This window comes from Bufo bufo, chromosome 3 (genome assembly GCF_905171765.1).
Source record: "Bufo bufo chromosome 3, aBufBuf1.1, whole genome shotgun sequence".
Taxonomy (NCBI): domain Eukaryota; kingdom Metazoa; phylum Chordata; class Amphibia; order Anura; family Bufonidae; genus Bufo; species Bufo bufo.
Genome location: NC_053391.1, coordinates 187,859,779 through 187,872,660, shown reverse-complemented (window position 1 = coordinate 187,872,660; position 12,882 = coordinate 187,859,779). Strand labels below are relative to the sequence as shown.

The following is a 12,882-nucleotide window of genomic DNA, read 5'->3' as shown; positions in this document are numbered from 1 at the left end:
TATCTACTTGGAAGACTACTAGGGGGCACTACAAGGATACATTATAACGACTGGAGACACTATAGGGAGGCATTATACTTACTGGAGGCACTATGGGGCATTATAACTAGAGGGGAACTATAGGAGGGTCTTGTAACTAATAGGGGCATTACAGGGGGCCTTATGACTACTGGTGGCTCTATTGGAGGACCTTATCACTATGGGGGGGGGGGGGGATTATTACTAGTAGGCACAATTAGTAGTCTCCCCTGCAGCAATGGGAGGAAGAGACTTGCTGCTACTATGTTGACACCTCCCTGCCAGTTTTGAAATGAACTGTCAGAAGGCAGACAAAAATGGTGTTGGGGGAGCCAACCCTTCTGGATAGGGAGGGGGAAAACAGATGGGGGCTTGAACCAGAATGAAAAGGAGAAAACTAGAGTGCACCAAAAGAGCAGGGATGAAGAAACATGCACTAGGAAAGCAAAAAAGGCAGAGGAAAGAGTGGCATAGAGTGCTATAGGGTGGCAAGCAGATGAGCTGCTGATAGATCAACAACAAGAGTTGGAGGCATTGAGATTCAGCAAAGTGTGAATAAGAATGCCTGTGCTCACCATAATACAAAATATATCAGTATAGTATATTAAAATGCCAAGTGCATAGGTGGCAATATCCAAAACATACAACCACACTGCTACCAGAAGTACCACATGAAATGCTCAGGGGTTGGGGACTAGTACATAAAAACCAACGACCCTGGGTATATACATAAAAAGGATGATGTGGCTTCCTCCTCTAGTAACTGATTGTCAGTGATGGTCGATTTAATGAGTTACAGTATATAATAGAAAATGTTTGCTTAATGTAACTTTCCTTGCAGCTAAGAATCTTGTTTTCCACAGGATCCAAATGTGAAAGGGAGACAGCTGAAGACCCTATCAAATCAGAATGTTTGCACCTACCATAACTATATCCACAAGACGGTCTCTGTTCCTGGCTGCCCTGTGCATGTAAATCCACTGTATACTTACCCTATAGCCCTGAGTTGCAAGTGTGAAAAATGTAACACCGAGTATATTGACTGTGTACAAGACAGGATCGATTCTAATTATTGCACCAAACCAAGAGAGCCAAAATATCTTCTCTACAATTTTCTGCAGTAATATAAATCATTCCCTACCCTTAAAGTGTACCTAAACTTTTCAATAAACTTTGTTAAAACCTATTTTAAATGTGCTAACATGATTTTTTTTTTATATGATTTTTTTTTTTTTTTAGCTTTCCTTGTGAAATAGGCACCTGAAGTTCCATACACTTGTACATCGCTGACATGTTAGCAGTGTATGGATTTCTTTGTGGGGCTGCAGTGAGCGATGTATAAGCAGAAGCACACATCAGCTATGCTCGCTAAGGCAACGTTCACAGTAGCGTTCTGAAATCCGGCAGAGGAGCAGCCTGCCGGAGTCCAGCCTATCTACCACCAGACCCAGTTGACTTTAATAAGATCTGGCTGATTTCTGGCATAAATGCCATCTTTCGGCTAACAAATCCTGCATGTACGACTTTTTGTCTGGCAGAAAGTCAATGGCTATCTGGAGGCGAGGGTGGTACTATCCAGCTACGCCGCATACGTTGAAATCTGACAGCCTGTTCCTCTGCTGGATCAGGCTACCAGATTCCTGAACGCATATTTGAACCTACCTTAAAAGCTCTGCATAGCATATTACTGATGTGCTGTGCCAGGCTATAGCAGAGTGAATGTAGGCAAGGACAACGATGTCTGCACTTGTTCCGCTCTTCTAAAGCCTGTATCAATGTGTTATGGAAGGCTTTAGCAGAGAAGAGTAAGCAAAGGCAGGAGCTCCTGCCTGCATGCAGTCCATTAAAGCCTGGCACAGCACATTGGTGATGTGCTATGCATAGCTTTTAGCGAGCAGTGCTCCTGCCTGTACATCACTCAGCACGGATCTACAGAGAAATCTGCATATCTCTGACATGTCAGCAATGTATGAGTGTACTGTATAGTGCTATAGGCACCTGAACTTCAGCTTGCTATTTCTCAAGGAAAACAAAAAATACATTTTGATAAAGTATATTACAAAAATTCTTGTTCTCATTTAGAATTGGTTTTAATAAAGTTTATTTGAAAGTTTCTTCTGTTTTTTCTCTCCTTATGGTAGAAAAGTAGACATTTGTTTAGAATCGAAACATATACTTGTATCTTTGTATTTGCCACCTGTTTTTCAGGGAAAGTGCCCGTGCACGTAGTGGTTTGTGCCTTGCAGTCAAAAACCATCATCAAACTAAATAACAGATTGGCGCAACTCAATATACACATCGGTACTAAAAATGCCACACTTAAAATTTTAACAGCAGGTGTGAAAATTTGCAACTGAGCACTTTAAAAGATATACAAACATATATATGTATATAGGTCATCATACACTTTGCGCAAATATATGAAAGACAGACACAAGACAATTAAAATCCTAAACAGTAACAGAGTACTTAAGTGCAGGCCTTGGTAAGCTGCCACCCCCAATCAACCCACTTAGGTTCTGGGCCAATGAATCCACTCCCGGTGGTGGCTCAAATACCGCCTCCAAAATTGGCATAAAAACTGTGGCTTTGTTTCAGAAAAGCATTAGCTCTATCAAAATTTCCATAGCACGTGGGATGACCAAAATAAAAACAATCCGTGCAGAAAAGGAGAAAAAAAATCCACAAAAAGTATGCAACCTTAAAGGGGTTATCCGACTCTTTGTGACTGATGCCACTTGAATGGAGCTAAGCTGGGTCTAGGCCACGTGACCGATGGTCGTGAGGGTAAGCAGCGAGAAGGCCACAGCACTCACAGGAGCACCGGGGCTTTCTCAAACAACTGATCAGTGGGGTTCCCAGTTGTCGGACGCCCACCGATGATACTGATGACCTATCCAGAGGTCATGAGTTACAAATTCGGATAACCTCTTTAGACACAGTTAATGTACAGAGTATAGTCACCTGTATATTAGAGAGAACATGGTTTTCATGCGTCTCACCTATACGTGCTGTACTGCAAAGCTGCTACAATTTGCGCTAAAATAAAGTTTTTTCGCACACAGATCTTGGCGGCACAGCACACAACCACCATGTCTATAGACCTAGAGAGGACCTGTCCGCTTTTTTGACATGTCCGTTTTAGAAAATACTTCTGTTCCCCATGACACAATAATTCTGGAGCATCTTTACTTGTCATTTTGCATTGGGATGCTCCTGTAATTCCTCCTGATAATGTAGGACAACATTGACAACTGGGTGATGCCATCCCTCTGGTCAATTCGGCTTTATACAATAATATTATTTAAAGATACGTCTTAAGGAAATAACACCCAGTTGTCTATTAAGTCATACATTTCCAAGAGAAACAAAGGAATACCACAATGCAGAATGAGAATGCAAGTATATATCAGTACAGACATGGCAGCTCCTCTTATATATAGTTACTTGTTCTGTAACGCTTTAATGCACAATATTTGAAATATGTACTATGAAATGTGCACCATGGTTCAGCCTTTGTGTGTAATCACTTCTCTTCAAACCTTTTTAACCCCTTCCTTATAAAAATATTTTAAACCGCAAACATTCTCAATTTTCTTTTCAAGTTAATGCAAAAAAAATCTGCACGTAATATGGACTGTATGCACATACCCTAACATACCACTGAAGGTTTGATCATTGGAAAAGAACTTCGAGTGTTTGCACAGTATAGCTGAAAATCTCACATAGTTCAGGAAATTTTAAATACAATGAATGCAAGCCTCGCTAGTGCCACCTTCTGGAAGTAGCTGACTTTGGGTCAATATTTCACTTTTTAACAAGGCTTGGACAGTGACCAGGAAAAATAGCCAAGCCAAAAGAAGGAAATGGGCATAACGGATGCAACAGGATCCATTTTCTTACAGGCAGGATCCTGGTTTGTTTTTTCAGTTCTTCTGACAGATGATGTGAAATCAGCCTTAGCAGCAATGCCCCATGGGAAAATAATATGCAAAAAGAAAGAAAATCATCTCGTTATTGCCACCTTCTGAAAGTGGTTCCCTATGTCTGAATTTTTAACAAGCCTTGGAACATTACAAGGGAAAACAGGCCAAATATCCATCAGCCTTTTCGGAGGGGACGTTGCCCTTCTTCAATATAGAGTAGGATACTGGTTGGATGAGTGAGAAGCCTTGGACGCAGTTTAGGGGAGGTACTCGCTCTCCATGGCTATTCTTCCTTATGTTCCAAGGCTTGTCATTGACTCATAGGAAGGTGGCACTAGATAGACAGTTCTCTTTCTCTGGGAAATACCTCTCGACATACTATTTTTCCTTTAAGTTTCCAAGTCTCCATAAACAGCTGGTCTCTTTAAAGAGAGTTAGTACCTCTCTGTGGCATACCTTCAATGGAGGTAGACCACGCAACTGCTAGGGGCCCGGAGCTGAACTCCTTCCTCCTTTTGTAAAAGCATTCAATTTTCAAGCAGCCACCAAAAGGGAGAGCTCAGTGCAAATTACAGTTTATATATTGTAAATAAATAAATTCCTGTGCTCTGAGCTCCCCCTTGTGGTGGCTACAGGCAGCCAGCTTTGTAACAGATGGTAAGCAGGATATTTATCAGTGTACTTGTGCCAGTTGTTTGGTGTGAATACATTGAGAAGTACAATGTTCAGAATGAGCGCCATATTTATGAAGCACCTGTTCCACTTTTTCCTGACATAGAAGTCAGATAAAATGGGTGAGATCAGGTATAACTTTATGACTTTTTTTTTTTTAAAGGATAACTGTCACATTTAGACCCTAATTTCAATTTTCATATATGTAGTTACTAATAACATGATATTCCAGAATCAGTTACTATTAGACTGACTTACCCCATATTTAATATAATTCAGCCCTTAGAAACCAGTCTGCATAAAACTGCAATTTCACTATTCAGTTAAGATGGTCGCCACTGCCGTCACCCTGAGGCCAATCCCGCCTGCCCTCACTAGCCACTAACACTAGCCCCCCAAAAGTGTCAGTAACCAGAGCCCTCCCCCCTAAAGGGTTAATCTCCTGCAGCACAGAGGGGTCCTCTTACCACATGTTGCTTTCATTTATACACTGAGCAGATGGTAGATCTCCCTTCCCTGGTCTGCGCTGCTCCAACTCTGCATTCTCCAGCTCTGCTGAGTGAGGGAGCGTCTGCCAAGCGCAGGGACAGGGAGAAGTGCACACAGCCCAGGCACTGTTATCAGCTGCTGGGGAGGACCTGGCTTTAATCATTTACTTACAGTCCCTGGCTGTCAGTAATGTGACCCTGCACGCAGCGTCCTCCGTCCTTCAACAGATAGACGGACCATGCCTAGCAACCCTATTTTAAGCACAGGTAAAAGTAGGCAGTACAGGGAACAAAAATGTGGAATTAAGGGGAAATTGAATACACAGTGAAAAGTTGAAATAGGGCCACCAAGGTGATATTAATACAATCCAATACTCATATAAAAATTTTTTTTTATATATATATAAATACACACACGACAGTTATACTTTAAAATAAGATTTTGTCTACTTAAAAAAAAGAAGAAATGTAAATTCCTGGGAAATCTGGGGCGGTGTGCTTTGCATTCCACATTGCATAGGAGTAACATGGCGGACATGTACTAAGAAACTGGGTGTGGCAGGGGACTTATAGTAAGTTTTGCTACGGGACCCTATAAGATCTGTGGATGCCCCTGGTACCTCCCCTAAGCTAAATACAATGAAAAAATTGTTGCTTAATTTTATAATAATGCCACGGTGCATTTTCAATTCTGTCATAGCAGTGGTGCCCAACCATTTTTCGTCTGAGGGCCGCACTAGACATGGTATACATTTTGCGGGCCAGAACCAGGTAGCTTTGCCAGAAAGAAATGCTAACACTGTGAGGGGGCACGTGTGAGCATTACTAAAATACATAATATGTAGGCCTTTAAATTAAATCTGCGTTGGAGGCTGCGTTTGGAGCCTCTGTTGCAGATTCTGTCGAAAGACCAGACAAAAAAGCCTTATATGCAGCACTTTTGTGTCCAGTAAAAAGACAGGATCCTGAACGGATCCCATCATAGTTGGTGGAGTCCGTTCAGCTTCTTACCTGTGGGGTGACAGGAGGAGGGGGAAGCAGGGTCACTAGTAGGGTGACAGGAGGAGGGGGGAAAGCAGGGTCACTAGTAGGGTGACAGGAGGAGGGGGGAAAGCAGGGTCACTAGTAGGGTGACAGGAGGAGGGGGGGAAAGCAGGGTCACAGGAGGAGGGGGGGAAAGCAGGGTCACTAGTAGGGTGACAGGAGGAGGGGGGAAGCAGGGTCACTAGTGGGGTGACAGGAGGAGGGGCAGCAGGGTCACTAGTGCGGTGACAGGAGGAGGGGGAAGCAGGGTCACTAGTGGGGTGACAGGAGGAGGGGGGAGCAGGGTCACTAGTGGGGTGACAGGAGGAGGGGGAAGCAGGGTCACTAGTGGGGTGAAAGGAGGAGGGGGCAGGGCGACTAGTGGGGCAACAGGAGGAGGTTGGAGCAGGGTCACTAGTGGGGCAACAGGAGAAGGATGGAGCAGGGTCACTAGTGGGGTGACAGGAGGAGGGGGAAGCAGGGTCACTAGTGGGGTGAAAGGAGGAGGGGGCAGGGCGACTAGTGGGGCAACAGGAGGAGGTTGGAGCAGGGTCACTAGTGGGGCAACAGGAGAAGGATGGAGCAGGGTCACTAGTGGGGTGATAGGAGGGGGGAGCAGGGTCACCAGGGACCAGTCACATGAGTCCACGCTCCTTACCTCTCCAGCAGCCCTGTCATGTTGCCCAAGGTCCTCGGGCAGCGAGCTCCGCTCTCCTTACTACAGCCACCATGTGAGCTGGCCCCTCCTTCCAGCTCCCGCCGGCTTCCCTTGCCTGACCCGACTTGTATTGCTCTGGCGTGCTCATACCAACCAATAACAAAGCTCACAGCGCTGATGAATGTGGGGAATGTGGCATATTGTTAAGCCTTCGACTTTTTCCAGGGAGTTGCACGGGCTGCATGACCCAGCTTCACAGGCTGGATTTGGCCCACGAGCCGTAGGTTAGGCATCACTGCGTCATAGGATCTCAATAGCAGGTGAAAACGCTTCAGTTTTGTCCCCATTCATTGTCAATGAGGACAAAACTGAACGCACCAAAATGCATTCCGTACCGTTTGGTTGCACTCCTATCGCGGACAAGCAAGCAGCATTTTTCTGTCCGCGATGTGGTGCGGAGCAAGACGTATACGTCCAGACACACAATGTAAGTCAATGGGGACGGATCCGTTTTCTCTGACGCAATAGAAAACGGATCCGTCTCCCATTGACTTTCAATAGTATTCAAGACGGATCCGTCATGGCTATATAAGAAATAATACAACCGGATCCGTTCATGACTGATGCATGTGGTTGTATTATTTTAACAGAAGAGTTTTTGGTGATCCATGACGGAGCCGCAAAAAACGCTAGTGTGAAAGTAGCCTTAGAAAAAATGCCATGGAAGTAAAATCTTCAGTGTGTGAACAGCAGCAACTCAGACAAGAATCTGTTTCTGTACAGTGGTCCCTCAAGTTACAATATTAATTGGTTCTAGGACAACCATTGTATGTTGAAACCATTGTAAGTTGAGTAATTGGTTCCAAAGCCCAAAAAGGTCATCCAAGATAAGAGAAAATGAAGATTTAACAAAAGTAAGCATATAATTAAGACAGATAAAACAAGTCCTTACAAATGACCTTGACTGGTTGGATCTGGGTCTGAGACATTGTATGTTGAGTCTAGTTTCAACTTACTATCAGTTAGAAAAGACCATTGTATGTTAAAAATACTGAGGCCATTGTATCTTGAGGGATCACTGTAGTTTCCCTTATGTACCTATTTAATGGGTTTCCAAACAATAAAATGTTTACTACTCATCTCTATCTCACTGACACAGTGGAGGTCATTTCCTAACACATGTTTGGTGTAAAAAGAAAGAAAAGTTACAAGGCGACCAGATTTTGTTTCGCAGGTGTTCTAATGCAGTCCTTGCCACTGGGGAGTGGCAGGGTATGAGCCATAGGCCCCAGCAAATTCGCTAGTATTTACACCTGGAAACGGGCGTAATTTATGTCAGGGACTGGAGCAGATTGCACTCCAAGCGCCTCATCAGAAATGATGTGCATCCTCCGGGAGCACGATGAGTGTCAAAGACTGATGTAAATACTGCGAAAGTGGCCATAGGGAAGGGGTTATTGTGCAGGTGTTGATTTGAGCTAGGTTCACACCACATTTTTACATCCTGATGAGGAGTACTTTTTCTCCGACCCCCATAGATCAAATGCTTATTCCCTATTCCCATTAGTTAATATCATGGCACAGCCCCTTTATTAACATGGCACCTCTTCTGGCGGTCCATGCAGCAGAACATCAAATCTATGCCAGCTATGAACTGAAGTAGACTGGAACTGTAATTTACGTTGGTTTCTACCATCAATTTTTGTGAATCTGTTGGCCCGTGTGATGCCATGTCCCTCACACTTTTCAAACAGGTAAAAAGTTGCCAATTAATGCAAGAATATAGCATGGCATAAAAACAGTGATGAACCTGCCTCAATGGATTTTGAGCAAAGAAACATTCACAAAGATTTTCCATCAAAATGTGACTTTATTTGGTCACTTGTTACAAAGCAAACAAAAAAAAATAAAAAAATAAAAACACACATTTTCATAAAATAATCAAATCATTTCAGTCATTTTTGAAGAAAATGTAATCTTCAGGATTGCAGCAACCCCTGGCTACTCCTCTGTATATACAAATTAGCCATGCAAAGCAATAACATATGGAGGAATATCTACATGAACGCTCCTGGCTTGTATCATTACATAATGTGACCACGTCTTCTGTCGGCAGTCCCATTATAAGAAGATCCATCTATCAAATTCAATATTATCTGGATGTGATAAACATTTTGGATCAGCAACAACTAGAGAACGCAGGAGCATTATTATATGCATAAATTACTTTTACATTTCTCTACTCAAAACTTAAGAATAAGTCTACTTTCACACTTGCGGCAGAGTGATCCGGCAAGCAGTTCCGTCGCCGGAACTGCCAATCTGCATGCAAACGGAAAGCATTTGTAGACGGATCCGGATCAGTCTTACAAATGCATTGCAAGAACGGATCCGCCTCTCCGTTTGTCATCCGGAGAAATGGATCCGTTATTTTTTTTTCACATTTTTACCGGTCTGCGCATTTCGTCCTTACAGTATTTTGAATGCCGGACCCGGCACTAATACATTCCTATGGAAAAAATGCCAGATCCGGCATTCAGGCAAGTCTTCAGTTCTCTTGGCCGGAGATAAAACCGCAGCATGCTGCGATATTATCTCCGTCCTGAACAGTCAAAAAGACTGAACTGAAGACATCCTGAACGGATTGCTCTCCATTCAGAATGCATTAGGATAAAACTGATCAGTTATTTTCTGGTATTGAGCCCCTAGGACGGAACTCTATGCCGGAAAAGAAAACCGCTAGTGTGAAAGTACCCTAATTTGCAAGGACGTTCAAGATTTTGTTAAATGTTCCACTGATGCATGTATACTGTACACTGCCTGTATGCTCTGGAGTGTTGCCATGAATATAGGGTAGTTATGAATGGAATCGCTGTCTTCCCAATATAAACTATCATGCAGGAGCTTAGAAGCCCTTCGTGTAATGAGGGATTTTCCAGAATCAGAATATTGATGGCTTAATCCTCAAGATGGCCTTGATCCTCATTAATAGTAGATCAGTGGGGGTATGACTTTCAGTAAACCAGCCAATCAGATGCTTGATGCTGCTGGGGCTGTCTCCTCGCATGTTGTCTACTTAGTAGCGGCAGTGCAGGGTACTGCAGCTTTGTCCCATTCAAGTGAGAGTTGGAGCCCACCGATCTGATATTGCTGGCCTATAGGCCAATGTCCTAATACCGGAAACCCCTTCACCCATGTCACTTCTTTATTCACAGTATATGTGACATAATACAGATCCCCAGAAGTGTACCAAATGTCTACAAACTAGAAAGCATTGCAAATTTGACTAACTTGGTAGCCCCCAGGTGAATCAGCATTCCATGGCCTACCTCAACCAGGCAACAATGTAGACAAGTAGCAGGAACTTAGACATTTTTTCTTACATATTTCATGCTTGGGTAATACAGTACTCTATTAAAAAGACTATCCACACCCAGTCCATACAGATTTTTTTTTGTTTTTAAAGATAGCAAACACTTGATCCGATTTTAAAAAATGTTCACCAACACCAGCTTAGTTGTGCAAAACACAGAAAAGTATTAGTGCAAACTTCCTACTATCATATCAGATGAACCTGCCGTGGTCTACATCCCCAAGCTAATGGTGGCAGACGTGCTGCAACACATTTACAGTGAGGTAATAGTCGCCCCCATATAATACAGTGCTATATGGAAACCATGGGGGAGATTTATCAAAATGGTGTAAAGGAAAACTGGCTTAGTTGCCCATAGCAACCAGATTCCACCTTGTAAAAAAATGAAAATCTGATTGGATGCCATGGGCAACTGAGACAGCTTTCCTTTACACCAGTTTCGATAAATCTCTCGCCATATTTAGCACTAAATTGGGATTGAATGCAGTCATATGATCGCCTTTGTGAAAGACTTTCTGGTTTTCACACAAAGGGATTTGATGACCATTTTAGCACCTAATACACAACTCTAGTATGAAGTTGTAAATTAACCCAAATTCAAAATAGAATTATATTGTGAAAAACAACAAAAGGAAGTGCTCAAAAATATATCATATAAAAAGTATATCTATATAAAAAAGGAACACTGACAATTAGGAGCATTCATAAATGCAAAACAAAAACCACAGCAGTTAAATAGTTTGGTTCAGGATTTTGATAAAGATGGCCTATCCTGAGGAGAAGCCATCAAAGCAGATAAGCTGGGGTCTGACACCGCACAGCTCTGTCCATTGTGTAGTTAACAGGGTCGGTAACTGCAGTATTGCTCCCACTGAACTGAATGGGACTAATGCTGCACTTACCAGCAACATCCACTGCACAAGCGACAGAGCTGTGTATTTCCAGGCACTGGAGCTAATCAGCAGGGGGGATGGGAAACCCTCAGCAATCTGAGTATAAGCCCTCAGTATCAAAACCCTTGACAGCCTAAGTGGTTCTCTGAGAGTAATGACTTTTTAGCACGTGCCCACAGCCTGCCTCTCTAAACAGAAGATTCATACATACCTGCTCCCCATTATCCGGTTCCCGCATGGTCACATGCAGTGCACCAGCCAATGACTGGCTTCCGCAGTGACGTGCTGCATGTGGCCAGCAAATTAATCTAGCATTTTTATGGCTGATTTAATACCGTGTATGAGTCAAGCAATATTTTATAATACTCTCGTAGTTCATTTGCACCGACATGAAAATCATATTTAAATTCATAATCATAAAATAGCAGCCCCCTATAGGAAAGACATTAAAGGGTCTGTCTCATCAGAACTCCAGGCACCTCGGTAAGCAGCTGTGGGGTGGGGAACCTTCTCTGGCCAGACATTTCCCATGTAACAGACACCGCAGAGGAAATACAGTACTAAATGAGGTCTATTCAGATTAATGACAATCCATGAAACGCATGAACAGTCCGAGTTGTACAAGAGCCACTCATATAATTCAGGTTAATTTGCATATGTATCAAATCGGTTTTTTTACACAATTAAAGCACACAGAGCTATGGGGACTGGGTATTGCGGATGTGCTAGCGGCCATCTAGCAACCCATGTCCTCAGCTCTATACACAAAATCCCGGTGACAGGTTCCCTTTAAGGGGAAAGGCCAATTTAAAATGTAATTTGTAAAAAGGTCATATACAGTTGTGTGTGCTGTCCTAATAAAGGCCTCCGGCTGCCCTGGTGTCAGTGAAGTAAACCTACTCACCTCTCATCTTCCGCATCTATGGACTGCAAGATGGCAGTGCTCTTAGATAACTTCTATTCTGCGCAGGTGCTGAACAGCAAATGGACATGGCCTGCGCAGAATAGAAGCTACCACTGAGCAGCCAGAGAAAGAAGGAGTATGTTTACTTCACCGACGTCAGGGCAGCCGTGGGCCTCCATTAAGACAACATACATTGCTTGGATGGAGCATACAAGACTGTATATGGCATTTTGACCAATTACAAATTGGCCAACCACCCAATAAGAATTAAACCGCAGCAGACGACTAGATAAGTGAATCATGTCGAATGGTGTTCTTTAGTGCACAACAGGAGAATTGATCCGGCCATTTTCTTAAAATTTGCCAAAAACAAATGCCAATGTGTCATCGTGGCTGGTGAATTACAATCGGATTTGCAAAATTTAATAGTGACTAAATATATGTTCAAGTGCTGTGAACCAGAAACACTGCCAACACACAAATATATACAAAGCATTTTACGATATTAACTAACACTTTTTCTGTAGCTGCACAGAAGATTATTCAAGTTTAGACATTAAAGGAGTTCTTCAGGAATTAAGAAAATGAAAATACTTAAATATATTACTTTATAATAAATATATTCCCAAATACCTTTAATTAATTCATTATTTATTATGGCTCGTTTTGTCTGGGGAGCAATCATCAGGGGAAACTAAATGGCTGCTGTCCTACCAGTACACACAGAACCTGTCCTGATCACACATGAGGACAAGTTACTTTACAACACTGAGGTAAAGAGCTGCCTCATCCTCCTCTCTACTTGTCAGGGATAATGATCCTGAATAGAGATAAGAACTTTAGCTGAATCTCTGGGGAATTTAGTTCATGAGGAGACATGAAGTACAAAGAGGACGGACAGGACAGACTATGGTAATGTGGGGCTGT

The 12,882-nt window shown here is 42.9% G+C and overlaps 1 protein-coding gene across 1 annotated transcript in view; it reads left to right on the top strand.

The window, feature by feature from the left end:
• TSHB (thyroid stimulating hormone subunit beta) overlaps positions 1-1,144 on the top strand; it is a 32,300-nt gene extending 31,156 nt beyond the window's left edge. The window contains exon 2 of the mRNA XM_040423838.1: positions 882-1,144. Within this exon, the coding sequence (XP_040279772.1) occupies positions 882-1,142 (261 nt within the window). The 3' untranslated portion in view covers positions 1,143-1,144. The remainder of the gene's footprint in view (positions 1-881) is intronic.
• Positions 1,145-12,882: the final 11,738 nt, after the last annotated feature.